The sequence below is a fragment of the Coregonus lavaretus genome (genome assembly GCF_964263955.1).
Source record: "Coregonus lavaretus genome assembly, chromosome: 9".
NCBI classification, from domain to species: Eukaryota; Metazoa; Chordata; class Actinopteri; order Salmoniformes; family Salmonidae; genus Coregonus; species Coregonus lavaretus.
In genome coordinates, this window is record NC_139996.1 from 6,479,998 (window position 1) to 6,507,869 (window position 27,872).

Genomic DNA, 27,872 nt, shown 5'->3' on the forward strand with positions numbered 1-27,872 from the left:
GCTGCAGAAATGTTTTGGTACCCTTCCCCAGATTTGTGCCTCGACACAATCCTGTCTTGGAACTCTATGGACAATTCCTTCGACCTCATGGCTTGGTTTTTGTTCTGACATGCACTGTCAACTGTGGGAACTTATATAGACAGGTGTGTGCCTTTCCAAATCATGTCCAATCAATTGAATTGACCACAGGTGGACTCCAATCAAGTTGTAGAAACATCTCAAGGATGATCAATGGAAACAGGATGCACCTGAGCTCAATTTCGAGTCTCATAGCAAAGGGTCTGAATACTTATGTAAATACGATATTTCTGTTTTTTAATACATTTGCAAAAACATCTAAACATCTGTTTTCGCTTTGTCATTGTGGGGTATTGTGTGTAGATTGCTGAGGATTTATTTATTTATTTAATCAATTTTAGAATAAGGCTGTAACGTAACAAAATGTGGAAAAAGTCAAGCGGTCTGAATACTTTCCGAAGGCACTGTACATGCATGCGGCATCCTCTGCTTTAAAACCTTTCGATTCAGTCTATCATTCAGCACTGCGTTTTATCACTGGGGACAATTTTCGTACACATCACTGCATTTTGTATAGTTCTGTTGTCTGGGAGTCTCTGACTATATATTGATATTATTTATTGTATGTTCATGTTCACAGGGGGCTCCCTTGCAAATGAGACCCTGGTCTCAATGGTGACCCACCCTCCATAACTAAAAGTTACAAATCAATCAATAATAATAACAAAAATATTTAGTATTATTTAGCATTTCTGTTGAAAGTTTACACAAATACTGGTATGTTGAAAGCTATTGTGTAGGCTATATTTAAAGAAATACAAATATGTGTTATTGGGATTACTCAATAGAGTCTGCTAAATTTAAAATGGGTCTCTTGTGCTGCACAACAGGTTTAAGACAGAGTACTGGTGAGTCCTTACTCCACCCACTCCAACGCAATACATGGTATATGGGATACAGCCCCCCTCCAAAACTAACCATATGCTGCTGGCTTTTCACTCCGCCCCCTCTATAGCGCCCAATGCGACACAGCCCCCCCCCCCCTCCAAAACGAACCATATGCTGCTGGCTTTTCACTCCGCCCCCTCTATAGCGCCCAATGCGACACAGCCCCCCCTCCAAAACGAACCATATGCTGCTGGCTTTTCACTCCGCCCCCTCTATAGCGCCCAATGCGACACAGCCCCCCCTCCAAAACGAACCATATGCTGCTGGCTTTTCACTCCGCCCCCTCTATAGCGCCCAATGCGACACAGCCCCCCCTCCAAAACTAACCATATGCTGCTGGCTTTTCACTCCGCCCCCTCTATAGCGCCCAATGCGACACAGCCCCCCTCCAAAACTAACCATATGCTGCTGGCTTTTCACTCCGCCCCCTCTATAGCGCCCAATGCGACACAGCCCCCCCTCTAAAACGAACCATATGCTGCTGGCTTTTCACTCCGCCCCCTCTATAGCGCCCAATGCGACACAGCCCCCCCTCTAAAACGAACCATATGCTGCTGGCTTTTCACTCCGCCCCCTTTATAGCGCCCAATGCGACACAGCCCCCCCTCTAAAACGAACCATATGCTGCTGGCTTTTCACTCCGCCCCCTTTATAGCGCCCAATGCGACACAGCCCCCCCCCCCCCCCCCCCCCCCCCCCCTCCAAAACGAACCATATTTGATTAGTAGAGTCCCTTCTGAGTATTTCCCACTTTAGCTGAGACGGATAGAAACCTTTTCTCTTTACAAGCCAATATGTATCCCATGTACGGTTGAAGTCGGATGTTTACATACACCTTAGCCAAATACATTTAAACTCAGTTTTTCACAATTCCTGACATTTAATCCTAGTAAAAATTCCCTGTCTTAGGTTATTTAGGATCACCACTTTATTTTAAGAATGTGAAATGTCAGAATAATAGTAGAGAGAATTATTTATTTCAGCTTTTATTTATTTCATCACATTCCCAGTGGGTCAGAAGTTTACATACACTAAATTAGTATTTGGTAGCATAGCCTTTAAATTCTTTAATTTGAGTCAAACGTTTCGGGTAGCCTTCCACAAGCTTCTCACAATAAGTTGGGTGAATTTTGGCCCATTCCTCCTGACAGAGCTGGTGTAACTGAGTCAGGTTTGTAGGCCTCCTTGCTCGCACGCACTTTTTCAGTTCTGCCCACAAATTTGTGGAGTGGTTGAAAAACGAGTTTTAATGACTCCAACCTAAGTGTATGTAAACTTCCAACTTCAACTGTACATAGTCGCTGGAAGTAGTTTGATGATGATGTTTTGGGTCTTTGCCCATAACTTTGCACCTTTTGATGTAAATGTTTGAGGACAGGGTTTTGTTCTTTCTGGATTCCATTAGAATGATAATAGCATAAAGGGACAGGGCAACAACTCTTAAAATTTCAACTGTTGAACCCTGCAAGATACTGTTCTTAATTATACAACTACCTTTTTTGGCAAAGCTGAGATGCTGAAAACAATTTTTTGCCTGCGCTACAGACATCTGTATTGGTTTGCTAATACAGGACTAGTAAAAAAATTAAAAAGATTGGTATTACAAAAAAACGTTATTTGATTTCATAAATTACTCATAGCATTTTCTTGTTGTCACAATAGAGGTGGCCATTTATTAAAATTCTATATCTTTTGAATCAGTTATCCACATTGCAATGTTTTGAAAATGCGGGCTTTTATTTTGAACGTTTTGACATTAACATACAACTCTGACGTCATCGTTTGTGCTGCTGGCAGAATGCTAGCGGATTCTGTTTCTGTATTTATATACATAAGAGCGCTGTGGCCGCATGCAATTACCCAAATCCCACGACCTAGACACAGGGTACCGACAACTCGAAGGGGACGATAGCCATGACCATGACGCCTTTGTCACTGTCGAGTCTGTTAAAGAATAAGGATTCTCTGCAGAAGTTCATTTGCTACAATGCCTTCCACGCGCAGCACGACATACCACGGTACTTCGGAAACCGAACGCCGTGGAAGAAGGCTCGGTTATGGGAGCGAAATTTCAGTGCAGTGTCCCGCAGTAGGTTGGCAGAACAACCCTGTTCCAAAAACTATGCCAAGGAAGCTACTATGTGTACCACTTCTGTAAGTGGCCAGGACATGACAAACTGGTTGTGGTCTATTTACAACGAAACCAAAAAACAGACCGAAGGTAGGGCATGCGTTTGTTGAATACCATGTAAACAAGTCTCCAATCCATAAATGGTTGAGGATCAGTGGAGGCTGCTGAGGGGAGGACGGCTCACAATAATGGCTGGAACGATGCGAATGGGATGGCATCAAACACAGAAACCATGTGTTTGATGTATTTGATACCATTCCACCTATTCCACTCCAGTTATTACCACGAGCCCGTCCTCCCCAATTAAGGTGCCACCAACCTCCTGTGATGAGGATGTTAAACAATAATGTCCAATCCCTAATTCTTTTTATTCCTTTGAAGAAGCTAGGTGTAACTTGTTACTCACTGTACCAGGGGTGGCATGTTAATAACAAGTACTTATTATTGTACCAGATATTGTACAAGGTTATTGTAGTTATTGTATCAAATACTTATTATTGTTCCAGTTGGGAGACACTGGACATCACCTGGTGGTGAGCGACCAGGACTCTCTGTGTCACACTGAATCGACATAAACTGTGATATTGGCATGATATTTTGCACAGTAAAAGCCTACTGCCCATCTTTGTTGTCTCTGGAAGTGGACCCATCGTGTGTAACATATCATAGCAGGGGCCAAGGGGTCCCCCTAGTGGCAGTTGTTCTACACTACACACATACGCCTTATAATGCAGACGTAAAATAAAAAATACATAACAAATAAATAATAATCGTTTAGCTAGAAACCTATATGATATTGTTGACAAGCTTTTCGCTACATTCATTTCACTACACCTGCAATGACATCTGCTAAATATGTGTAGGTGACCAATAAAACTTGATTTTGATTTTGAGGTAATTCAAAGGTCACGGATGCATCATTATTCATGTCACTAATCAGCAAGGGCACGGCGAGGCCTGTATTAATCTGCAGAGGGGCAATAGATTAGACCAACATTGACACAACACATCAAGAGAGCACCCTCTTTTGTCCTTCTCCTTTAGCCCTGGTCCCTGTGATATCTAAGAACAGTGCGAACCCCAACAGCATCTTTGCCAACAACGAGATGAGTCTGGAGGACATCGAGATCTATGGGTTTGACTATGACTACACTCTGGCCTTCTACTCCAGACACCTCCACACCCTCATCTTTAACATCGCCAGGGACATCCTCATCCAGGAGCACAGGGTAATGTCTGTTCCTCTAGCCTGGTCCTAGGTCAGATCTGTAGCAGAGGGGTCTTTTTAATGTGACAGAGATGAAGAGGCACAGCAGAGGAACAGTAGCCTGATCCCAGATCTGTTAGTGCTGACAACTCCTATGGTAATTGTCATACAGGCAATTCCACGATAACAGAATTACGCTCTGACTCAGATTGTTCACTTTAAAATGTATGCCAAACAAAAACCATTGATTTCAAAGTTTAACAAACTATACAACCTTATGCACAAGGACTAGGACTACTTTGAACAATTTGCACAGAACATTTCACTAAAATACATTTACTGGAAGAACTGTGCAGATGCTAAATTTGGTAACAGAATTACGGTAAAATCTCCCTCAGTTTTTTATGCAACTACTTTTTCCAAAAACTCTAACTATCTGCTCCGAATTAAGATTCAAAGATGTCTGCAGAAAGAATGGGGTGTCAGCTATGACATAACACCTTGAGGTTAAAAAAATGCCTTTTGGTTACTGAAATGTAGTTTAGGAAAGTTCAAATCAAGAAGGCTGGTCTGAATGCTCGTTTAACTTCATTCAGTAAGCATTCCTTCCAGTTCTCTGCTGCCAATGACTGGAACGAATTGCAAAAATCTCTGAAGCTGGAGACTCTTATCTCCCTCACTAACTTTAAGCATCAGTTGTCAGAGCACCTTACCGATCACTGCACCTGTACACAGCCCATCTGAAATTAGCCCACCCAACTACCTCATCCCTATATTGTTATTTATTTTGCTCTTTTGCACCCCAGTATCTCTATTTGCACATAATCTCTTGCACATCTATCATTCCAGTGTTAATACTAATTGTAATTATTTTGCACTATAGCCTATTTATTGCCTTACCTCCATAACTTGCTACATTTGCACACACTGTATATATATTTTCTGTTGTATTTTTTGACTTTATGTATTTTTTACCCCATATGTAACTCTGTGTTGTTGTTTTTATCGCACTGCTTTGCTTTATCTTGGCCAGGTCGCAGTTGTAAATGAGAACTTGTTCTCAACTGGCTTACCTGGTTAAATAAAGGTGAAATAAAATAAATAAAAATAAATAAATAAATAACATAATTCACTTTGTTTCCTGTTCTAGGGGCATTGTGGGAGATAGAGTACAAATGTATCGTCATCATAGTGTCTTGTTTCTCCTCCTCTTTCCTATTAGCCAAGTGAGGAATGTCATTCACCTATTGACCTTATAGCCTGTAAGCACGGCACAATAATGCACATTCCTCACGCTTGCTGTTCAACCTATGGGCTCACTCTTGCAATTATCACCTTCCTCCCTCTCAACCAATGGGCGTAAATCTTACCCATGCTCTCTCACTTGCTGTTTTTCAGCATACGTTTTCAACAACCAGCCACCTCCCCACCACCAGCTGCTATAATATCCTTAAGGCCCATCATTGGAACTACTTTACCCCAGCTGGGTTTTTCCATCCCTGCAGTACCGCATAGGGCTATCTCCCATCACATTATCTGGTTCCTAGGATACCGCATAGGGCTATCTCCCATCACATCATCTGGCTCCTAGGATACCGCATAGGGCTATCTCCCATCACATCATCTGGCTCCTAGTATACCGCATAGGGCTATCTCCCATCACATCATCTGGCTCCTAGGATCTTCCCTCCTGAGACGAGGCAATTCGACAGACTATTTAATAAAATGTCGTAATTTATTCCATCTTTGTTCATTCAGTTAAGCCTGTACTCGATTGAATTACAGTAGGTGAAGTGGATTTACATCCGGTAATGGAATTACGGTAACGGAATTACATGATGAGTCCCTGATCTGTACTATTCAGAAATGCATGATTTATGGATTTGAATTTGAATATCATTCTCTTCATGGGGATGTATCCTGAGTAGGTACACAAAGGTAGAAATATGCAATATCCTTATTTTGCATATTTGGCTATTATTTTAATGAGCTCCGCCCCCAAACAAGACCACATTTGGTTGTTCCCGGACCAGACCAAATCTGAAACAATCATAGACGTCTAAGTTTCATAAGTTTGGACATCACAGTAGAGTAGAGTACAGTCCCCATCCTATATCGCAGATATTTTATCTCCCTACGAGCCAGGATGCAGCCTGAGATCCTCTGGCAGGGCACTGTTGATCATTCCAGGGATCTTTCTGCCATTGTAATCCTTGGGCGAGCCGCCTAAGCGTTTTTTCAGGTCGCCTAAGTCCAAGCAGTGTAAAAAAAATGTTTTTTTGACATACAGTACCAGTCAAAAGTTTGGACACACCTACTCATTCCAGGGTTTTTCTTTATTTTTTTACTATTTTCTACATTGTAGAATAACAGTGAAGACATCAAAACTATGAAATAACACATATGGAATCATGTAAGTAACCAAAGTGTTAAACAAATTAAAATATATTTTATGTTTGAGATTCTTCAAAGTAGCCACCCTTTGCCTTGATGACAGCTTTGCACACTCTTGGCATTATTATTATTAGATTATGCAGACAATCTGGAATTTTCTTTACAGTAATACTTCTGTACTTTTACTGTACTTTTCTTTTCTTTACTGTTCTGTACTGTTCTCTAATCTCTACTGTGCTCTACTGTACTGTACTGTGCTGTCCAAACTTGTGAAACATAGATTTCTATGATTGGCTCAGATTTTGTCCGGCCCGGGCTGGCTGACCAAATTTCAACTACTTTTCAACATCAATAGATGTCCGGTGCTCAGTGGGTGAGGATGCTTGTTACAGTAAATGGAAAGAGGGTAGGTGATAAGTCGGGAGAGGTGACATTGACTGTAGAGCGAGCGGCAGAGAGAGGGAGGGGTTGTCCAGACTATTTTCAGTCTTGCTTTGACCACCAGATGACAGAAAGAGAAAAAAACCAGTTATGAGCTGAACGTAACAGTCTGCCAGTGGAAGGGAGGACAGTAGCAGGAGACCCTATGAGCTGAACGTAACAGTCTGCCAGTGGAAGGGAGGACAGTAGCAGGAGACCCTATGAGCTGAACGTAACAGTCTGCCAGTGGAAGGGAGGACAGTAGCAGGAGACCCTATGAGCTGAACGTAACAGTCTGCCAGTGGAAGGGAGGACAGTAGCAGGAGACCCTATGAGCTGAACGTAACAGTATGCCAGTGGAAGGGAGGACAGTAGCAGGAGACCCTATGAGCTGAACGTAACAGTATGCCAGTGGAAGGGAGGACAGTAGCAGGAGACCCAGCTGTGGTTTGTGACTAGAGAGTCATCTTAAAACCTACTCTGAGAGTTTTTTTAAAGTCCTAAAACATGTTTTAACATGATTCCTAGGACCTCTTCTGAGATGCTTTGTGGATACGGCCCCAGGTCTGTTTGTGCAGTATAACCAAAACCTTTGGTCGTTGGCAGGCCACATTTCCTGGCATAAGACTGCACTCACTGCCACATGAAAGACCACTCTGCTCCAGATACATATGAATCAATCATATTAACTGAAAGCTGCTATATTATGTAATTCTGTTGGACTTGACGAAGCACAGACCATGTCTTTGTTCGTAACCTTGACAACCCCCCCCCCCCCCCCCCCAATTTGATTCAACACTTGCCATATTTTTCCAAAGAGAGAGATATTATATTTATGCTGTCAGTGTCACCCTGTTAAAGTTGACAAATGATCTTCTAATAGTCGTGAGACAATCTTTGGACAAAAATGAGGATTGAGTTAAAGTAGTGTTTTTTTATATTCAGCCTTTTCAAGATGTTCCTCTGTGAATTAGTATAACTGTACTTTCTGCAAAGCCTATGTTCAAAGAACGAAGATTGAATGAGCGTTTCAAAACTGTATCTTAAATTTAGACCTCCATCTTCAATAAATGATAAACATGGATCCTTGTTTTCTGTTCCTCTCCAAGCTTTAGTGATAACATCTCATTTTCTTCTGCCTTTAGTACCCTGAGGGCTTGCGAGAGTACGAGTACATCCCTAACTTTGTTGTCAGGGGACTGCACTATGATGTCCAAAAGGCTTTACTGATGAAGATCGATGCCTTTCACTACATACAGCTGGGAACAGTATACAGGTATGTGCAGTCTAGGGATTACTAGGAATACATTAATTAAAGGCCCAGTGCAGTCAAAAGCGTGATTTCCCTTTGTTTATATATATATAAATCTCCACACTATGAGGTTGGAATAAAACTGAAATTGTGAAAATGATGATAATGCCCTTTTAGTATAAGAGCTGTTTGAAAAGACCACCTGGAATTTCAGCCTGTTTTGGTGGGATGGAGTTTTGGCCTGCCTAGTTAGACCAATAAGAAAGAGTTCCAAACCTCTTTGCCAATAACAGCTAGTTTTAACAGCTAGTTTTCCCCTCCCCATTCAGACCACTCCCAGACAGTCCTACAGTGAGGGGATAAAAGTATTTGATCCCCTGCGGATTTTGTACGATTGCCCACTGACAAACACATGATCAGTCTATAATTTTAATTGTAGGTTTATTTGAACAGTGAGAGACAGAATAACAACAAAAAAATCCAGAAAAACGCATGTCAAAAATGTTATAAATTGATTTGCATTTTAATGAGGGAAATAAGTATTTGACCCCTCTGCAAAACATTACTTAGTACATGGTGGCAAAACCCTTGTTGGCAATCACAGAGGTCAGACGTTTCTTGTAGTTGGCCACCAGGTTTGCACACATCTCAGGAGGGATTTTGTCCCACTCCTCTTTGCAGATCTTCTCCAAGTCATTAAGGTTTCGAGCCTGACGTTTGGCAACTCGAACCTTCAGCTCCCTCCACATATTTTCTATGGGATTAAGGTCTGGAGACTGGCTAGGCCACTCCAGGACCTTAATGTGCTTCTTCTTGAGCCACTCCTTTGTTGCCTTGGCCGTGTGTTTTGGTTCATTGTCATGCTGGAACACCCATCCACGACCCATTTTCAATGCCCTGGCTGAGGGAAGGAGGTTCTCACCCAAGATTTGACGGTACATGGCCCCGTCCATCGTCCCTTTGATGCGGTGAAGTTGTCCTGTCCCCTTAGCAGAAAAACACCCCCAAAGCATATTGTTTCCACCTCCATGTTTGACAGTGGGGATGGTGTTCTTGGGGTCATAGGCAGCATTCCTCCTCCTCCAAACACGGCGAGTTGAGTTGATGCCAAAGAGCTCCATTTTGGTCTCATCTGACCACAACACTTTCACCCAGTTCTCCTCTGAATCATTCAAATGTTCATTGGCAAACTTCAGACGGGCCTGTATATGTGCTTTCTTGAGCAGGGGGACCTTGCGGGCGCTGCAGGATTTCAGTCCTTCACAGCGTAGTGTGTTACCAATTGTTTTCTTGGTGACTATGGTCCCAGCTGCCTTGAGATCATTGACAAGATCCTCCCGTGTAGTTCTGGGCTGATTCCTCACCGTTCTCATGATCATTGCAACTCCACAAGGATGAGATCTTGCATGGAGCCCCAGGCCGAGGGAGATTGACAGTTCTTTTGTGTTTCTTCCATTTGCGAATAATCGCACCAACTGTTGTCACTTTCTCACCAAGCTGCTTGGCGATGGTCTTGTAGCCCATTCCAGCCTTGTGTAGGTCTACAATCTTGTTCCTGACATCCTTGGAGAGCTCTTTGGTCTTGGCCATGGTGGAGAGTTTGGAATCTGATTGATTGATTGCTTCTGTGGACAGGTGTCTTTTATACAGGTAACAAGCTGAGATTAGGAGCACTCCCTTTAAGAGTGTGCTCCTAATCTCAGCTCGTTACCTGTATAAAAGACACCTGGGAGCGAGAAATGTTTCTGATTGAGAGGGGGTCAAATACTTATTTCCCTAATTAAAATGCAAATCAATTTATAACATTTTTGAAATGCGTTTTCTTGTTGTTATTCTGTCTCTCACTGTTGAAATAAACCTACCATTAAAATTATAGACTGATCATTTCTTTGTCAGTGGGCAAACGTACAAAATCAGCAGGGGATCAAATACTTTTTTAACCTCACTGTAGCTAAATTCTTGCTTGAGAAATAGCTCTTTGCTAAGAAGCCATTTTTGTTTATTTTTTACCATTTTTAATTTAAAACAATCACAATAAGGTACTTAACTTTTACCCAGAAATGATTTGATATTGAGATGAAACCGGCTGCATTGGACCTTTCACCTGATAATGCTCTATCTGTGTAACTATACTGCCATGTTTATCTACACTACTGCTCAAAATTATTTTTTAAACCCATTTCTCCAGTTTTTATTGAAATTTAAGCAGTTTAAGTCCAGTGAATAACCTGAAACGGTACAAAGGTAAGCAGTAAACTGCCAGAGGTATAAAAAATAAAAAATAAAATAGTTTAGGTTACCAAAAACGGAAATATAATGTACACTACCGTTCAAAAGTTTGGGGTCACATAGCAATGTCCTTGTTTTCGAAAGAAAAGCAATTTTAGTGTCCATTAAAATAACATCAAATTCATCAGAAATACAGTGTAGACATTGTTAATGTTGTAAATGGCTATTGTAGCTGGAAACGGCAGATTTACATAGGCGTACAGAGGCCCATTTATCATCAACCATCAGTCCTGTGTTCCAATGGCACGTTGTGTTTGCTAATCCAAGTGTATAATTTTAAAAGGCTAATTGATCATTAGAAAACCCTTTTGCAATTATGTTAGCACAGCTGAAAACTGTTGTACTGATTTAAAGAAGCAATAAAACTGGCCTTCTTGAGACTAGTTGAGTATCTAGAGCATCAGCAATTGTGGGTTCGATTACAGGCTCAAAATGGCCAGAAACAAATAACTTTATTCTGAAACTCGTCAGTCTATTCTTGTTCTGAGAAATTAAGGCTATTCTATGCGAGAAAATGCCAAGAAATTGAAGATCTCGTACAACGCTGTGTACTACTCCCTTCACAGAAGAGCGCAAACTGTCTCTAACCAGAATAGAAAGAGGAGTGGGACAACTGAGCAAGAGGACAAATACATTAGTGTCTAGTTTGAGAAACAGACGCCTCACAGGTCCTCAACTGGCAACTTCATTAAATAGTGCCCACAAAACACCAGTCTCAACGTCAACAGTAAAGAGGCGACTCCGGGATGCTGACCTTCTAGGCAGAGTTGCAAAGAAAAAGTCATATCTCAGACTGGCCAATAAAAAGAAAAGATTAAGATGGGCAGTCTGAGATATGGCTTTTTCTTTGCAACTCTGCCTAGAAGGTCAGCATCCCGGAGTCGCCTCTTCACTGTTGACGTTGAGACTGGTGTTTTGCGGGTACTATTTAATGAAGCTGCCACCTGTGAGGCGTCATACCGCTCAGGAAGGAGATGCGTTCTGTCTCCTAGAGATTAACGTACTTTGGTGCGAAAAGTGCAAATCAATCCCAGAACAACAGCAAAGGACCTTGTGAAGATGCTGGAGGAAACAGGTACAAAAGTATCTATATCCACAGTAAAAAAAAGTCCTATATCAACATAACCTGAAAGGCCGCTCAGCAAGGAAGAAGCCACTGCTCCAAAACCGCCATAGAAAAGCCAGATTATGGTTTGCAACTCCACATGGTGACAAAGAATGTACTTTTTGGAGAAATATCCTCTGGTCTGATGAAACAAAAATAGAACTGTTTGCCCATTATGACCATCGTTATGTTTGAAGGAAAAAGGGGGATGCTTGCAAGCCGAAGAACACCATCCCAATCGTGAAGCACGGGGGTGGCAGCATCATGCTGTGGGGGTGCTTTGCTGCAGGAGGGACTGGTGCACTTCACAAAATAGATGGCATCATGAGGAAGGAAAATGTTGTGGATATATTGAAGCAACATCTCAAGACATCAGTCAGGAAGTTAAAGCTTGATCGCAAATGGGTCTTCCAAATGGACAATGACCCCAAGCATACTTCCAAAGTTGTGCCAAAATGGCTTAAGGACAACAAAGTCAAGGTATTGGAGTGGCCATCACAAAGCCCTGACCTCAATCCTATAGAAAATGTGTGGGCAGAACTGAAAAAGCGTGTGCGAGCAAGGAGGCCTACAAACCTGACTCAGTTACACCAGCTCTGTCAGGAGGAATGGGCCAAAATTCACCCAACTTATTGTGGGAAGCTTGTGGAAGGCTACACGAAACGTTTGAACCAAGTTATACAATTTAAAGGCAATGCTACCAAATACTAATTGAGTGTATGTAAACTTCTGACCCGCCCGGCCAAACTGAGCAATCGGGGGTAAAGGGCCTTGGTCAGGGAGGTGACCAAAAACCTGATGGTCACTCTGACAGAGCTCTAGAGTTCATCTGTGGAGATGGGAGAACCTTCCAGAAGGACAACCATCTCTGCAGCACTCCACCAATCAGGCCTTTATGGTAGAGTGGCCACTCCTCAGTAAAAGGCATATGACAGCCCACTTGTAATTTGCCAAAAGGCACCTAAAGACTCTCAGACCATAAGAAACAAGCTTATCTGTTCTGATGAAACCAAGATTGATTTCTTTGGCCTGAATGCCAAGCGTCACGTTTGGAGGAAACCTGGCACCATCCCTACGGTGAAGCATGGTGGGGGCAGCATCAAGCTGTGGGGATTTTTTTCAGCAGCAGGGACTGGGAGACTAGTCAGGATCAAGGCAAAGATGAACGGAGCAATGTACAGAGAGATCCTTGATGAAAACCTGCTCCAAAGCGCTCAGGACCTCAAACTGGGGCGAAGGTTCACCTTCCAACAGGACAACGACCTTAAGCACACAGCCAAGACAACGCAGGAGTGGCTTCGGGACAAGTCTCTGAATGTCCTTGAGTGGCCCAGCCAGAGCCCGGACTTGAATCTGATCGAACATTTCTGGAGAGACCTGAAAATAGCTGTGCAGCGACGCTCCCCATCCAACCTGACAGAGCTTGAGAGGATCTTCAGAGAAGAATGGGATAAACTCCCCAAATACAGGTGTGCTAAGCTTAGCATACCCAAGATGACTCATGGCTTCTTCAACTAAGTACTGAGTAAAGGGTCTGAATACTTATGTAAATGTGATATTTCTGTTTTTTATTTATTTTATAAATTAAACAAAATGTCTAAAAACCTGTTTTTGCTTTGTCATTACGGGTTATTGTGTGTAGATTGATGAGGAAAAAAAGCAATTTTAATCAATTTTAGAATAAGGCTGTAAAGTCACTAAATGTGGAAAAGGTCAAGGGGTCTGAACACTTTCCGAAGGCACTGTATATAACTATACAGTATATAACTATACAGTAGATAGTGTATACTTTATAGGCCTGAAATTCAGTTAATGTTAATCGTTACCAGTATTTCCTGGTTTAGGAAAAAAAGGTTGGTTCAGTGCAGCAGGACAAACGTGTGTTCTCTTGTCCCCTGTAGGGGTCTTCAACCGGTACCAGACAAGGAGGTGATTGCCATGTACGATGGCTGCCATGTCCCTCTGGAGAATATGAGTGACTTCTATGGCAAGGTAAGGCCCATATCATCTCCTCCACCCTTCCACAGTCACTATATACAGATCTGCTTCAGTCACCGTGATAAACTGACCCCATTACATTCAGCAGCAAGGCCACTGCATTGCCCAGTCACCCCCAGTCACCCCCAGTCACTCCAGTCGTGAACTGTTTTCACCCCTTCAGTCAGACACATGATACTGTAGTATTACGTTTCTACCCTGTGGAAACTCAACACAGAACCAAATCTCACATGCACTAGATAGCTAGCTACTCAATCTACTTCTGGGTGCAGAGGTGGCAAATAGACATGGTCTCATGTTAACTTCAGTTATGGCTGACATGCATATTGCATAGCCTGGTAACACCTCACTTTACTCATTTCCTATCCTATCTGATCATTCATATCTCTCTCCTCCAGAGTTCCCATGGTCACACTATGAAACAGTTCATGGACATCTTCTCCCTCCCAGAGATGAACCTCCTGTGCTCAGTTAATGACTACTTCTTGAAGCACAATATCGACTACGAGCCTGTCCACCTCTACAAAGACGTCAAGGTAACGAGACCAGAACAGTGATTTTTGCAAAGACACCTGGGTTGTGTTCATTAGGCACAAAATGGAAGAAAACGGTCAGAAAGAGATTAACTGGTACTATCTGAAACAACGTTTTAAAACATTTTGCTACGGTGTGCCCTAATGAACACAACCTCTCTCAGGAACCATAGCCAGACCAGAAGGCCAGAATCATAATGCTCCTCTCCATGACAAAGTGGATTCCAGGAATGTGGGAGTTAAATGTATTAATAATGATGCCTTGTTGTGACCGTTGGTTGTGATGCTGTAGTTATTTTAGTGTGCTTCGTGACAGAGGAGAGGCTTCATTTAGGCTTTTGAAAATGGCAGTCTAGTTTTAGAGGAGGCAGCCACACCATCTGTGTCTCTGTCTGGTCTCTGGTGGCTCTGCCTGCGTCTTCAGAAGGAGATATTTTAGTGAAATCTGAGCTGTGTTGTCTTTGTTCCTTTGATGTGCTTGTCAGGGAGGACTGGTACCTGCTTAGTTTCATTCTGCAGTGTCTTTGACAGATCAGTGTCATCATAATGAAAACCTGGCTTCATACTCACTCACTCACTCACTCACTCACAATATATCCACTAGATTAGACACCTTCTCAAGTTTCAATTGATCACAGGGAATGTGAAAGACACCCCTACTCCCCCATGCCTTCCCATGCCCTCATCTCCCCCCTCCTCTCCCTTTCCCCTCCTCTCCTCCCTCTCCTTCCCTCCTCTCCCCCCTCCTCTCCTCTCTTCTCCTCTCCCTCCTCTCCCCCTCCACTCCTCTCCTCTCCCCTCTCCTCTCCCTCTTCTCCTCTCCCCCTTCCCTCCTTTCCCCCTCCATTCCTCTCCTCTCCTCTCCTCTCCTCTCCTCTCCTCTCCTCTCCTCTCCTCTCCTCTCCTCTCCTCTCCTCTCCTCTCCTCTCCTCTCCTCTCCTCTCCTCTCCTCTCCTCTCCTCTCCTCTCCTTTCCCCCTCCCCTCCCCTCTTCTCCCCCTTCCCTTCCCCTCCTCTCCCCCTTCCCCTTCCCCTCCCCTCCTCTTCCCCTTCCCCTCCCCTCCTCTTCCCCTTCCCCTCCCCTCCTCTCCCCCCTCCTCTCCTCTCCTCCCTCTCCTTCCCTCCTCTCCCTTTCCCCTCCTCTCCTCCCTCTCCTTCCCTCCTCTCCCCCCTCCTCTCCTCTCCCCCTTACCCTCCTCTCCCCCTTCCTCTTCTCTCCTCTCCTCTCCCCCCTTCCCTTCCCTCCTCTCCCCTCTCCCCTCTCCCCCTCCCCTCCCCTCCCCCTTCAAGATGCAATAGGCTTTCATTTGTATTTAGTAAAGCACACCAGTCACATTGTGTGGGGCAATAACCTCAAATCGTATTCTTGTTCTTGTCTTTGTAACTTTTTTGTGTCTTTGTCTTTAGTTTTGTCGATTTTCCAAGGTAACACAATTCAAACTGAGGGGTGGTGTTAGTACACTGTGTTAGTGCACTGTGTTAGTGCACTGTGTTAGTGCACTGTGTTAGTACACTGTGTTAGTACACTGTGTTAGTTGTTAGTACACTGTGTTAGTGCACTGTGTTAGTACACTGTGTTAGTGCACTGTGTTAGTGCACTGTGTTAGTACACTGTGTTAGTTGTTAGTACACTGTGTTAGTGCACTGTGTTAGTGCACTGTGTTAGTGCACTTTGTTAGTACACTGTGTTAGTACACTGTGTTAGTACACTGTGTTAGTGCACTGTGTTAGTACACTGTGTTAGTGCACTGTGTTAGTACACTGTGTTAGTACACTGTGTTAGTACACTGTGTTAGTGCACTTTGTTAGTACACTGTGTTAGTACACTGTGTTAGTACACTGTGTTAGTGCACTGTGTTAGTGCACTGTGTTAGTACACTGTGTTAGTGCACTTTCTTAGTGCACTTTCTTAGAACACTTTGTCCACTATGTACTTCTACAAAGTTTTCCAAATATTTTCCATATGGAGGAACATGAATTGTATGTATCGTTCTGTATTCTTCATTCTCCAATATGGAACGCCGTTTGTAACATTCTATATTTTCAAAAGAAAATATGAATTTCCTGCCACAAATTGCAGCCATTGTAACGTCTCCTCCTCTCTCTCTGTTAACAGGCAGCTATAGGAGATGTCCATGTCAAGGGTATTATGTACCGGGCTGTGGAGGCAGATATCGGTAAGGACAACAATGATCTCTGTGTGTGTTCTCTGACAGACTGTGTATTACTGTATTACTATGCCACTGTGTGATAATGGGGGAAGGGAGTGTGTGCTCTCTGAGTCTTACAACCCAGTGTCTAATGTAACATGTAGTATCTTTAGAAATAATCTCAGGGGTTTGTGCGACTGTGTATGAACATCTGAGAGTTGGATGATAAGAGTACTACATCAAGGTCATTGCCATTGTTGTGTCTCATATCTTCAAACAGATTACTATGAAATATTATTATCCTACTTCCTAGAAGTAATGTTTTTCTGTGCACAATAGCAATTGTCTGGCGGTGGAGCTATGTTTAGACTGTATTATCACTCCTCCCTCCTCCCTCTGCAACTTCCTTTTCCTTTCTTTTGCCCCCCCCCCCTCTCTCCCCCCTTTCTCTCTCTCTCCTCTCTCCTCTCTCTCTCTCTCTCTCTCTCTCTCTCTCTCTCTCTCCTCCCTTTCTCTCTCTCTCCTCTCCTCTCTCTCTCTCTCTCTCTCTCTCCTCTCCTCTCTCTCTCTCTCTCTCCCCTTTCTCTCTCCCCCCTCTCTCTCCCCTTTCGCTCTCTCTTCCCCCCTCTCTCTCTCTCTTTCTCTCTCTCTCTTACTCTCCCCCCCACCCTCTCGCATTCCCCCCCCTCTCTGTAGAGAACTATATTTCCTATGGAGAACAGACTCATGCTGTGTTGAAGAAGCTCTATGAGGATGGCAAGAAGATGTTCCTCATCACTAACAGCCCATTTGACTTTGTGTGAGTGTCTCTGACATATCTCTGGGTGTGAGTGTCTCTGACAAATCTCTGTGTGTGAGTGTCTCTGACAAATCTCTGTGTGTGAGTGTCTCTGACATATCTCTGTGTGTGAGTGTCTCTGACATATCTCTGTGTGTGAGTGTCTCTGACATATCTCTGTGTGTGAGTGTCTCTGACATATCTCTGTGTGTGAGTGTCTCTGACATATCTCTGTGTGTGAGTGTCTCTGACATATCTCTGTGTGTGAGTGTCTCTGACATATCTCTGCGTGTGAGTGTCTCTGACAAATCTCTGTGTGTGAGTGTCTCTGACATATCTCTGTGTGTGAGTGTCTCTGACAAATCTCTGTGTGTGAGTGTCTCTGACATATCTCTGTGTGTGAGTGTCTCTGACAAATCTCTGTGTGTGAGTGTCTCTGACAAATCTCTGTGTGTGAGTGTCTCTGACATATCTCTGTGTGTGAGTGTCTCTGACACATCTCTGTGTGTGAGTGTCTCTGGCATATCTCTGTGCTGACAGTTCACCACAAAACTTTATACAATTCTAAACTGTGTACTGTTAATATATGAATATATACTATGTTGCTAGAGAGGGTTTTCACAGCCCTATGGTTACATCGTTACACTAGCTTTATTTATCAATTCTGACAATGATAGCAGCATGTCAAATTACTTTGATAAAAAATTGAAAACGGTTGAAAGTACCCAGATGATGAGTTTGCAGACACTGTTGATCTAGGCCTCTCTACGGCAGAGTGTCATGTCTGTGCTACTTTGTTCTATATTGTGTGACTGATTGTAAGTCGTGATAAATGACTCGAATATTCCCAGGGATCGGGGAATGAACTACATTGTGGGGAAGGACTGGAGAGATCTGTTTGACATTGTCATCGCACAGGCCGACAAACCTGGCTTCTTCAACGACAGGAGAAAGTAAGCGTCTCAATTCACTCCCCCCCCCCACCACCCCTTCCGTTTGTCTTGCACTCTTCAATGTGGAAGCAGTGTGGTGGAAGCTTCACCACTACACCACTTGTACCCATCCATTATTTGCCATGTCCAGTTGACCTCCACTGTATGTATTCTGCCGTTTGTCTTCCTCTGTCCGTCCTAGGCCCTTCAGACGAGTGACTGATAAAGGGGTGCTGCATTGGGACAGGATTCACAAGCTGGAGAAGGGGAACATCTACAAACAGGTACTGGACAACGGAATATGTTCTAGGGAAGTCTTTCTCAACCAGGGGTACTAGGACACCTGGTGTATGTGGCTTATTCACGGGGGGGGGGAGCTTTAACTACTGTTCTAGAGTTAAAGCTCTGTCATACAGACCAGGGAATTACTGACTGTTTCTTTGTTCTGCAGGGAAACCTCTATGAGTTCCTGAGACTGACTGGCTGGAGGGGGTCCAAGGTGTTGTATTTTGGAGATCACATCTACAGTGACCTGGCTGTAAGTCCAATTTCAAACCATTCATTTACACTGCATAGGTTAATATTTAAAATGATCATGTAGAATGTTCACACCATCATAGAAATTACACGGTCTGATGTCATGATATAGGTCTAAGTTAAGTAGCGTTTAAATAAATAAATAAAAAGTCAGCCCGTGATTGAAGTGGCTGGCCTGTTACCGAATCAGAGGTATTTGAGTTGTTCTGTGGTTTATCGACTCCTTAGGTTTAGGTTTGAGGAAAAAACGCTCTATAAATCCTATGTATTATTTTGAACTCTAGGACCTGACCCTGAAGCATGGCTGGAGGACCGGAGCCATCATCCCCGAGCTGAGGAAAGAGATCAAGATCATGAACACTGAGGAGTGTGTCCATCTGATGACCTGGCTACAGGGCCTGACTTGGCTGATAGAACACATGCAGGTAGGTGGAGGGGTGTGTGTGTGTGCTTGCTTGCTTGCGCGTGCGCTTCTGTCTGTCTCTGTCTGTCCGTCTGGTAGCTCTATGCTAACAGCTGTGAACCTAAAGAGCATCTTCTCTGCAGCAAACATTCTCTGCTCTCTCCCTTCCAGGTCCACAGAGACCCAGCTTCTCAAGCTGTCGTTCAGGAGTGGATCAAAGAGAGAGAAACCATGAGGTGCCAGGGGGATTGGGGAAGAGCCCACGAAAGAACCTCAAGATAATCATTATCTCATTTATGATGCGTCCTCTTATTTGCCTAAAGCCTAGAAGAGTTGTTATATGCTATATAGATATGTTGGCAACACTTTCTTTGAAGGGCACCTATAGTACATAATGACTTCGTAACACATTCATAACCAACACTCATAAGCAGATCGGAGAGGTTGAGAGTAGAAGAAGTTCAGGAGCAATAAAAAATAAAAAAAATAAAAAAATATATAATAGAATTATTGTAAAATTAACTCTGTCCATAAGGTGTAGATAGTAAGTATAGACCGGAAGTAGAGGCCTGGGCATTGTTGTTCACTAATTTACTCCAAGTAGGGAAAGGATGGTGGGGTTGAAAAGTAATAAAGGGGAGTATATATATAAAAAAAAAAAAAAAAAAAAAAAAACTTGGGGGATTGGAAGTGATGCAGACAATTACATTGATAGAAGATACAATATATCTGCAATATTAAGCTGATCCACCCCCCCCCCCAAAAAAAAATATAAAATAAAAAAATATATAAAAAAATAAAAAATAAATAAATACTAAAATGAGTAAAAAGGAGTAAAAAAAACAGTACAAAAAAAACAGTACAAAAAAAACAAAAAAACAAAAAAAACTCATAAGCAGTATATAATCAATTCCTATAGGAAGGTTTTATGTCTGGGTAATTAATGTTTTCTGAGGTCCTTATGTAGCTTCTCTTCAAATAAAGTCTTACCCATATTTCCCTATAGGTGGCTATACCCATTAAATGTTTGGGAGCATAATTAGAGTGTACAACTTTCTTTCTTTTTACAGATATTTCCCTTGACGTGCATTTTTCGCTTACTAACACTATTGTACATCTTTCGTCATACAACAGATCGCAGACAAAGGACATCTTCAACGGCCAGTTTGGGAGTCTCTTCCGAACGTACCACAACCCCACCTACTTCTCCCGCCGCCTGTCTCGTTTCGCAGACATCTACATGGCGTCTCTCAGCTGTCTGCTCAACTACGACTTCCATCACACCTTCTTCCCCCGTCGTACGCCCCTGCAACACGAGTCACCCTTCTGGCCCGAGCAGACCAGCGCCGGGGCCCTGAAGATGCCCTTCATACCCCACAGAACCACAACTGAAGAGTAGAAAGGGGAGGGGGGAAGGGTTTCAGTGTGACACCCCGTCCCGGGCTTGACTCAGACTGGAGAGGATAGGGAGGACGGGTTTCACTGCGACACTCCGTCAAAGACCTTATCTGAGGAGAGAGGGGAGGGGAGGGAAAAGTTTCATTGTGACACTCTGTCTTGACCTGCTCTGGACACAGAGCTCTCAAATACCCGTTTCATTCTATCATGGCGACCTGAACTATACTGTCATTCCCAGCGCAGTTCCATTAACTATAGCAGACGTGTAAACAAGCCAGCTGAGTAGTCCGTAAGGGGTAGAAGATGGCAGACAGGACTCTGCTGACTTGGACTTACTGTCTCTGTTTTCCACTGACTCCATCTCATGTTGACCTCACGCTGTCAGTAACTTCAATACTGATCTGCTCCGCTTTATAATCTCACTATTACATGTGTAGGTTGAATTTCTAACAGTAAGTAGAGAACACTTAAATATTTCTGCCATGTTTCTGTTTTAGGTTGAAAACTAGCGGTACAGTTGCTTAGTACGCTATACCAAACACTACACAATAAGTTTGCTTGAATGTTCTTGACACACATACAGTATGTACCCAAACAGAGATTTACTCAGATCTGCAGAACTTTCATCCAAACAATATACATGACCCTAAGCATGATGGGATGTTAATTGCTTAATTAACTCATGAACCATACCTGTGTGGAAGCACCTAATTTCAATATACTTTGTATCCCTCATTTACTCAAGTGTTTCAATGATTTTGGAAGTTACCTGTTTATGTGTAAATAAAGGAACAGTTGGTTATAAGGGACTTTAACTAATGGTGGCCTTTGAACCAATAAGAACAGAGAAAGACAAGATATAAACTAATGTGGAGTTGAATAGCTTGAAAATATGATTTGACATTTTCAGTACACACTCTGAAATGCCTTAAGCTTTTGCACACTATAATTGCACTGTAGATACACTACCAGTCAAAAGTTTGGACACACCTACTCATTCAAGGGTTTTTCTTTATTTTTTACAATTTTTTACATTGTAGAATAATAGTGAAGACATCAAAACTATGAAATAACACATATGGAATCAGTAACCAAAAAAGTGTTAAACAAATCAAAATATATTTTATATTCTTCAAATAGCCACCCTTTGCCTTGATGACAGCTTTGCACACTCTTGGCATTCTCTCAAACAGCTTCACGAGGGAGTCACCTGGAATGCATTTCAATTAACAGGTGTGCTTTCTTAAAAGTTAATGTGTGGAATTTCTTTCCTTCTTAATGCGTTTGAGCCAATCAGTTGTGTTGTGACAAGGTAGGGGGGGTGTACAGAAGATAGCCCTATTTGGTAAAAGACCAAGTCCATATTATGGCAAGAACAGCTCAAATAAGCAATGAGAAACGACAGTCCATCATTACTTTAAGACAAGGTCAGTCAATACGGAAAACTTCAAGAACTTTGAAAGTTTCTTTGTGCTGTCGCAAAAACCATCAAGCACTATGATGAAACTGGATCTCATGAGGACCGCCACAGGAATGGAAGACCCAGAGTTACCTCTACTGCAGAGGATAAGTTCATTAGAGTTACCAGCCTCAGAAATTGCAGCCCAAATAAATGCTTCACAGAGTTCAAGTCACAGACACATCTCAACATCAACTGTTCAGAGGGGACTGTGTAAATCAGGCTTTCATGGTCGAATTGCTGTTCAGAAACCACTACTAAAGGACACCAATAAGAAGAGACCTGCTTGGGCCAAGAAACACGAGCAATGGACATTAGTCTGGAGTCCTTTGGTCTGGAGTCCAAATTTGAGATTTTTGGTTTAAACCGCTGTGTCTTTGTGAGACGCGGTGTGGGTGAACGGATTATCTCCGCATGTGTAGTTCCCACCGTAGAGCATGAAGGCGGAGGTGTTATGGTGTGGGGGTGCTTTGCTGGTGACACTGTCAGTGATTTATTTAGAATTCAAGGCACACTTAACCAGCATGGCTACCACAGCATTCTGCAGCAATACGCCATCCCATCTGGTTTGGGCTTAGTGAGACTATCATTTGTTTTTCAACAGGACAATGACCCAACACACCTCCAGGCTGTGTAAGGGCTATTTTACCAAGAAGGAGAGTGATGGAGTGCTGCATCAGATGACCTGGCCTCCACAGTCCCCCGACCTCAAACAAATTGAGATGGCTTGAGATGAGTCGAACAGCAGAGTGAAGGAAAAGCAGCCAACAAGTGCTCAGCATATGTGGGAACTCCTTCAAGATTGTTGGAAAAGCATTCCAGGTGAAGCTGGTTGAGAGAATGCCAAGAGTGTGCAAAGCTGTCATCAAAGCAAAGGGTGCTATTTGAAGAATCTCAAATATAAAATATATTTTGATTTGTTTAACACTTCTTTGGTTACTACATGATTCCATATGTGTTATTTCTTAGTTTTGATGTCTTCACTATTATTCTACAATGTAAAAAATAGTAAAAATAAAGAAAAACCCTTGAATGAGTATGTATGTCCAAATTTTGACTGGTACTGTATATCTGTGACGTTTTAGAATAGGCTATATTTTCCCTGGTAATACGGTAGATACCCTAAAATCATATTTTTCACAAAGGCTTTATTGTTATTAATAGTCCTTACTAGTTAAGGTACTAACCGCATTGATAGACACAACTTATAGAACAGTCGGTTTACAACAGAATGTTCCTATTTCTGATAGAAAAGGATAATATTCTGTATTGCATGGACAAATGTATTTATCATTGTCCAGTATTTTCTAAGCTGTATTTGAGTTGCTTGGCTATATTTTTAGTTTGTTTGTTTTCATAAACATTCTTCTTTTAAAAACCTTGCTTTTAATCTAAATCTAAATATAAAATTGTGTTGAAATCGTTGACTTTGCACTGAAATGTTCAGAAAATAGTTATTAGTATTAGTTTGTGGGGGAAACTAACAAGAAAATAACTTCAGTTTCTTATCATGATATGGTCAGAATGTTTTAGAGATCTATTGTTCATGGTTGAAAAAGAGAAAAGTGGTCTTGCTGGAAAAACTCGGAGATAACTTTTATCCAAAGCTCGTATAGTTTACATAAATGGATCTTGTAATTTGTATTTTTTCTTTGGGAGTGTATTTTGATTTGATTATTTATTAAAGATGGCAACCGCCTAACCTTGTTCCTGTTTTCTGTTTTAGGCCTACTTTTGTATATGCCATATAGGGCTGGATTTTCAGTTATCCACCCTTTCCTTGCCTCAGAGAAAAGTCAGGAAAGCAAATATATTTTATCTAAGCTCTTGTCTCTCAATGTAAATGTATATTGAATTGACCCAGTTGGCAAAAAAATAATTTAGAAAATGTACTTTGACACCAGAAAGGCCCAGGGCTGTCTCTACACGCTGCACCTTTAAATACGGAACGCTCAATAAATCCTGGTCAGATTAATCAATATAATCGTACAAATCATGTTAGGGAGCAATTTCCCAAATGGTTTTTAAGTGGTGTTGGGCAACATGTTCTCAATGACAGATGCTTAATCCAAAATGTAAGACATCCTAAATATAGAAGCTATTTAACTAGGATCAGACATAATAAGATCTAGCTACGACGTTTGGGCTTTGATTGAGATGGGATGCAGACAGCAAAGGGCTCTCTCCGTAGTTTCTTGGCCAAATGGTGGAGAGCGTGCATTTTAAATTAACCACCATGGACAACACAACTGCCACCGGCACACCTTGGAGCATCGACCAGACTTTTGACTCAACTTCTCCGGGCTTCAAATCTAGTACTGTGGCGCCCACAATCTTCCCACGGTCAGGCTACAGCATCATCTCCTATCTTATGTTCATCAATGCAATTTTCTCGGTTTTTAACAATACTCTGGTAATAACCGTGTTGGTGAAGAATCGTACTCTCCTCACCCCGATGAATGTGATCATCCTCAGTCTGGCCGTGTCCGATTTGATGATAGCCTTGTGCGGTTCATCGATAGTCACCATCACCAACTATCATGGTTCATTCTTTCTCGGCGACGAGTTCTGCATCTTTCAAGGATTTGCTGTCAACTATTTCGGTAAATAACATTTTGAATAGTATGTCTTTTGAATCATGTGGACTGAACTCAAACTTTTCATAGACCTATTTTTGGTTGTAGCCTAAAAGTGTTGAAAAAATAGTATAATTTGATAAAGTTAACTCAATGCGTTAAATTGGGTTTGGGGGGTGGGGCGGGTTATTCAGATCTGTGGTTTTGTGGTTGTGAAGCCAGGGTCCATATTCAGAAAGCATCTCAGAGTAGAAGTGCTGATGATCTAAGATCAGCTTTGCCTTTTAGATCATAATGAATAAGATTATATGGACAGGGGAGACCTGATCCTAGATCAGCAGTCCTACTCTCAGACACTTTATGAACACACTGCCCCCTGGTCTCCTCTCCCTCAGGTCTGGTGTCTATGTGCACTTTGACACTGCTGGCGTACGAGCGCTACAACGTGGTGTGTAAGCCCATGGCAGGCTTCAAGATGAATGTGCGTCGGAGCTTCCAAGGGCTCCTGGGGGTCTGGCTGTTCTGTTTGTTTTGGGCCGTTCCCCCACTGCTGGGCTGGAGCTCCTACGGCCCCGAGGGCATCCAGACCTCCTGCTCTCTGGGCTGGGAGGAGAGGCCAGTATAATATGTTATATAACTTGTTATAAGCATATATGAGCCTTTTATAATGTCCTATAACACAGTTTGTAATGTGTTATGTCTCTCTAGGTCCTGGAGTAATTACAGCTACCTGATCCTCTACACGCTGTTCTGCTTCCTCCTGCCTGTCGCCATCATAATCTACTGTTACACCAAGGTCCTCACCTCTATGAGACAGGTACACATTCATCTACTGTTACACCAAGGTCCTCACCTCTATGAGACAGGTACACATTCATCTACTGTTACACCAAGGTCCTCAGCTCTATGAGACAGGTACACATTCATCTACTGTTACACCAAGGTCCTCACCTCTATGAGACAGGTACACATTCATCTACTGTTACACCAAGGTCCTCACCTCTATGAGACAGGTACACATTCATCTACTGTTACACCAAGGTTCTCACCTCTATGAGACAGGTACACATTAATCTACTGTTACACCAAGGTTCTCACCTCTATGAGACAGGTACACATTCATCTACTGTTACACCAAGGTCCTCACCTCTATGAGACAGGTACATAGTAATCTACTGTTACACCAAGGTCCTCACCTCTATGAGACAGGTACACAATCTACTGTTACACCAAGGTCCTCACCTCTATGAGACAGGTACACATTAATCTACTGTTACACCAAGGTCCTCACCTCGATGAGACAGGTACACATTCATCTACTGTTACACCAAGGTTCTCACCTCTATGAGACAGGTACACATTCATCTACTGTTACACCAAGGTCCTCACCTCTATGAGACAGGTACACATTAATCTACTGTTACACCAAGGTCCTCACCTCTATGAGACAGGTACACATTAATCTACTGTTACACCAAGGTCCTCACCTCTATGAGACAGGTACACATTAATCTACTGTTACACCAAGGTCCTCACCTCTATGAGACAGGTACACATTAATCTACTGTTACACCAAGGTCCTCACCTCTATGAGACAGGTACACATTAATCTACTGTTACACCAAGGTCCTCACCTCTATGAGACAGGTACACATTCATCTACTGTTACACCAAGGTCCTCACCTCTATGAGACAGGTACACATTAATCTACTGTTACACCAAGGTCCTCACCTCTATGAGACAGGTACATATAGAGCCTCAGCCCACCGAGGGAAATAATGACTTTTTTTCTCTGCTCACTGGTATGTTAATGATGGTGGTTAGTGAATGTTAGTGAATGTTAGTGAATGTTAGTGAATGTTTGTGAATGTTAGTTAATGTGGTAGTGTGGACACACCTTTCTAAGTCAATTTCTGTCCATATACCAACTGTACAAAAGCCTCTTCCAGTTGGGATAGAGGGACTGTAACAGGGACTGTTGCTATAACTGGAGACCGTAAGAGGGGTTTAGACGCTGAGACTGAGTACTGTCTGTCGTCGGGTATCGTCTTCCTCTTCTTCCTCTTCCTCCTCCAGCTAAACCGTAGCACGGAGCTGCAGGGCGGTCGCCCCTGTCTGCAGGACAATGAGCGGGCAGTAAGGATAGTGCTGGCCATGATCGGGGCCTTCTTCGTCTGCTGGCTGCCCTACACAGCCCTGTCCGTGGTGGTTGTGGTGGACCCAGAGCTCCACATCCCTCCACTGGTGGCTACCATGCCCATGTACTTCGCCAAGACTAGTCCAGTCTATAACCCCATCATCTACTTCCTAAGCAACAAGCAGGTATGTGTACTGGAGGAGAGGCAGAGAAAAGTTAGACTGAGAACACACCACATCAGTTACATTTGTAGATTATCGAAGGGGACTGCTATATGTCTGCTCCCTGTGGTTTTAATTCAGTTAGAATACACATTTCCGTTTTGGTTATTTAGGCCTATATTTAATCCGTATTGCGGAAGCTCCGCGCTGTAGCTCGATTGAAATTTAAAGGTAATGTTCCCGCATTCGCAGAGACGGCATTCACGGTAAACGCTGCATGTGTCTGCTCAATGCGAAATGATCTTTACATTTCAATCACGGCTGTAACGCGGATCTTCAGGCGATACGGATTAAATCTAGCCCTTATTAGTGGACACTCATCCATAGCGACTCTAGTAATGTCTTGTGGATTGTCTCGTGTATTGAAGATTGTACGAATTGATTTATAATGCTTTACCACACATTCTGTATATGGTTTGTTAACAGTTGTGTCCGTACTCCCTGTAGTTCCGTGATGCCACTCTGGAAGTCCTCTCCTGTGGGCGCTACATCCCCCATGACTCGGCCCCCGACACCCTCCCCATGCGCTCCATGACCCTAAGGACCACGGTGGGCAGAAAAAAACAAGGGATCGGTGCACACAGCAGGGTGCTGCCTCTGTGACTCCTCTCTCCTCCATCTCCTCCATCACTCCACTGGAAACAGAAACGGGAACCTAGAAGTATCACGGTGGTCTGGGTCCATCCGAGCCCCATCACAGCTACTCACTCAGGTGAATCCTAACTTACAATTCAGTTGAATATTCACCCAGTGTCCCATTGACATTAATGTATAACTAAGTGAGAATTCGACTTAATAAAGTCCAGTCCATGTCAATCAGTCAGCAACCAAGTCCTCGTCTGCAGTACATTCAAAAACTGAAATGGCGCAAGGATTCTAAAGTATAACAATGGGAGATTTTTAAAAGAATTACAGAAAACCGGGGTGCAAATTTGTCTTTGAAAATGATTTATGGAGATCCATTTTAGAGTATTGCAAAGCTGATT

At 42.8% G+C, this 27,872-nt stretch overlaps 1 protein-coding gene and 1 pseudogene across 2 annotated transcripts; both read left to right on the plus strand.

Annotated features, from left to right (window-relative positions):
• Positions 1-2,772: 2,772 nt before the first annotated feature.
• Positions 2,773-21,227, plus strand: LOC311135116 (5'-nucleotidase domain-containing protein 3-like; annotated as a pseudogene). The gene is made up of 13 exons: positions 2,773-3,187; positions 4,142-4,326; positions 8,264-8,394; positions 13,666-13,756; positions 14,161-14,298; positions 16,411-16,471; positions 17,141-17,243; positions 18,074-18,175; positions 18,357-18,438; positions 18,606-18,692; positions 18,976-19,116; positions 19,266-19,330; positions 20,229-21,227. The product of its transcript is annotated as a 5'-nucleotidase domain-containing protein 3-like (transcript).
• Positions 21,228-24,187: 2,960 nt separating this feature from the next.
• Positions 24,188-27,489, plus strand: LOC311134841 (parapinopsin-like; the record flags this gene model as incomplete). Its single annotated transcript, XM_084168620.1, has 5 exons — positions 24,188-24,554; positions 24,923-25,142; positions 25,236-25,344; positions 26,605-26,850; positions 27,334-27,489. 5 exons carry the CDS (start codon positions 24,188-24,190, stop codon positions 27,487-27,489), a joined length of 1,098 nt encoding a protein of 365 aa, XP_084024746.1.
• Between the last annotated feature and the right edge of the window lie 383 nt (positions 27,490-27,872).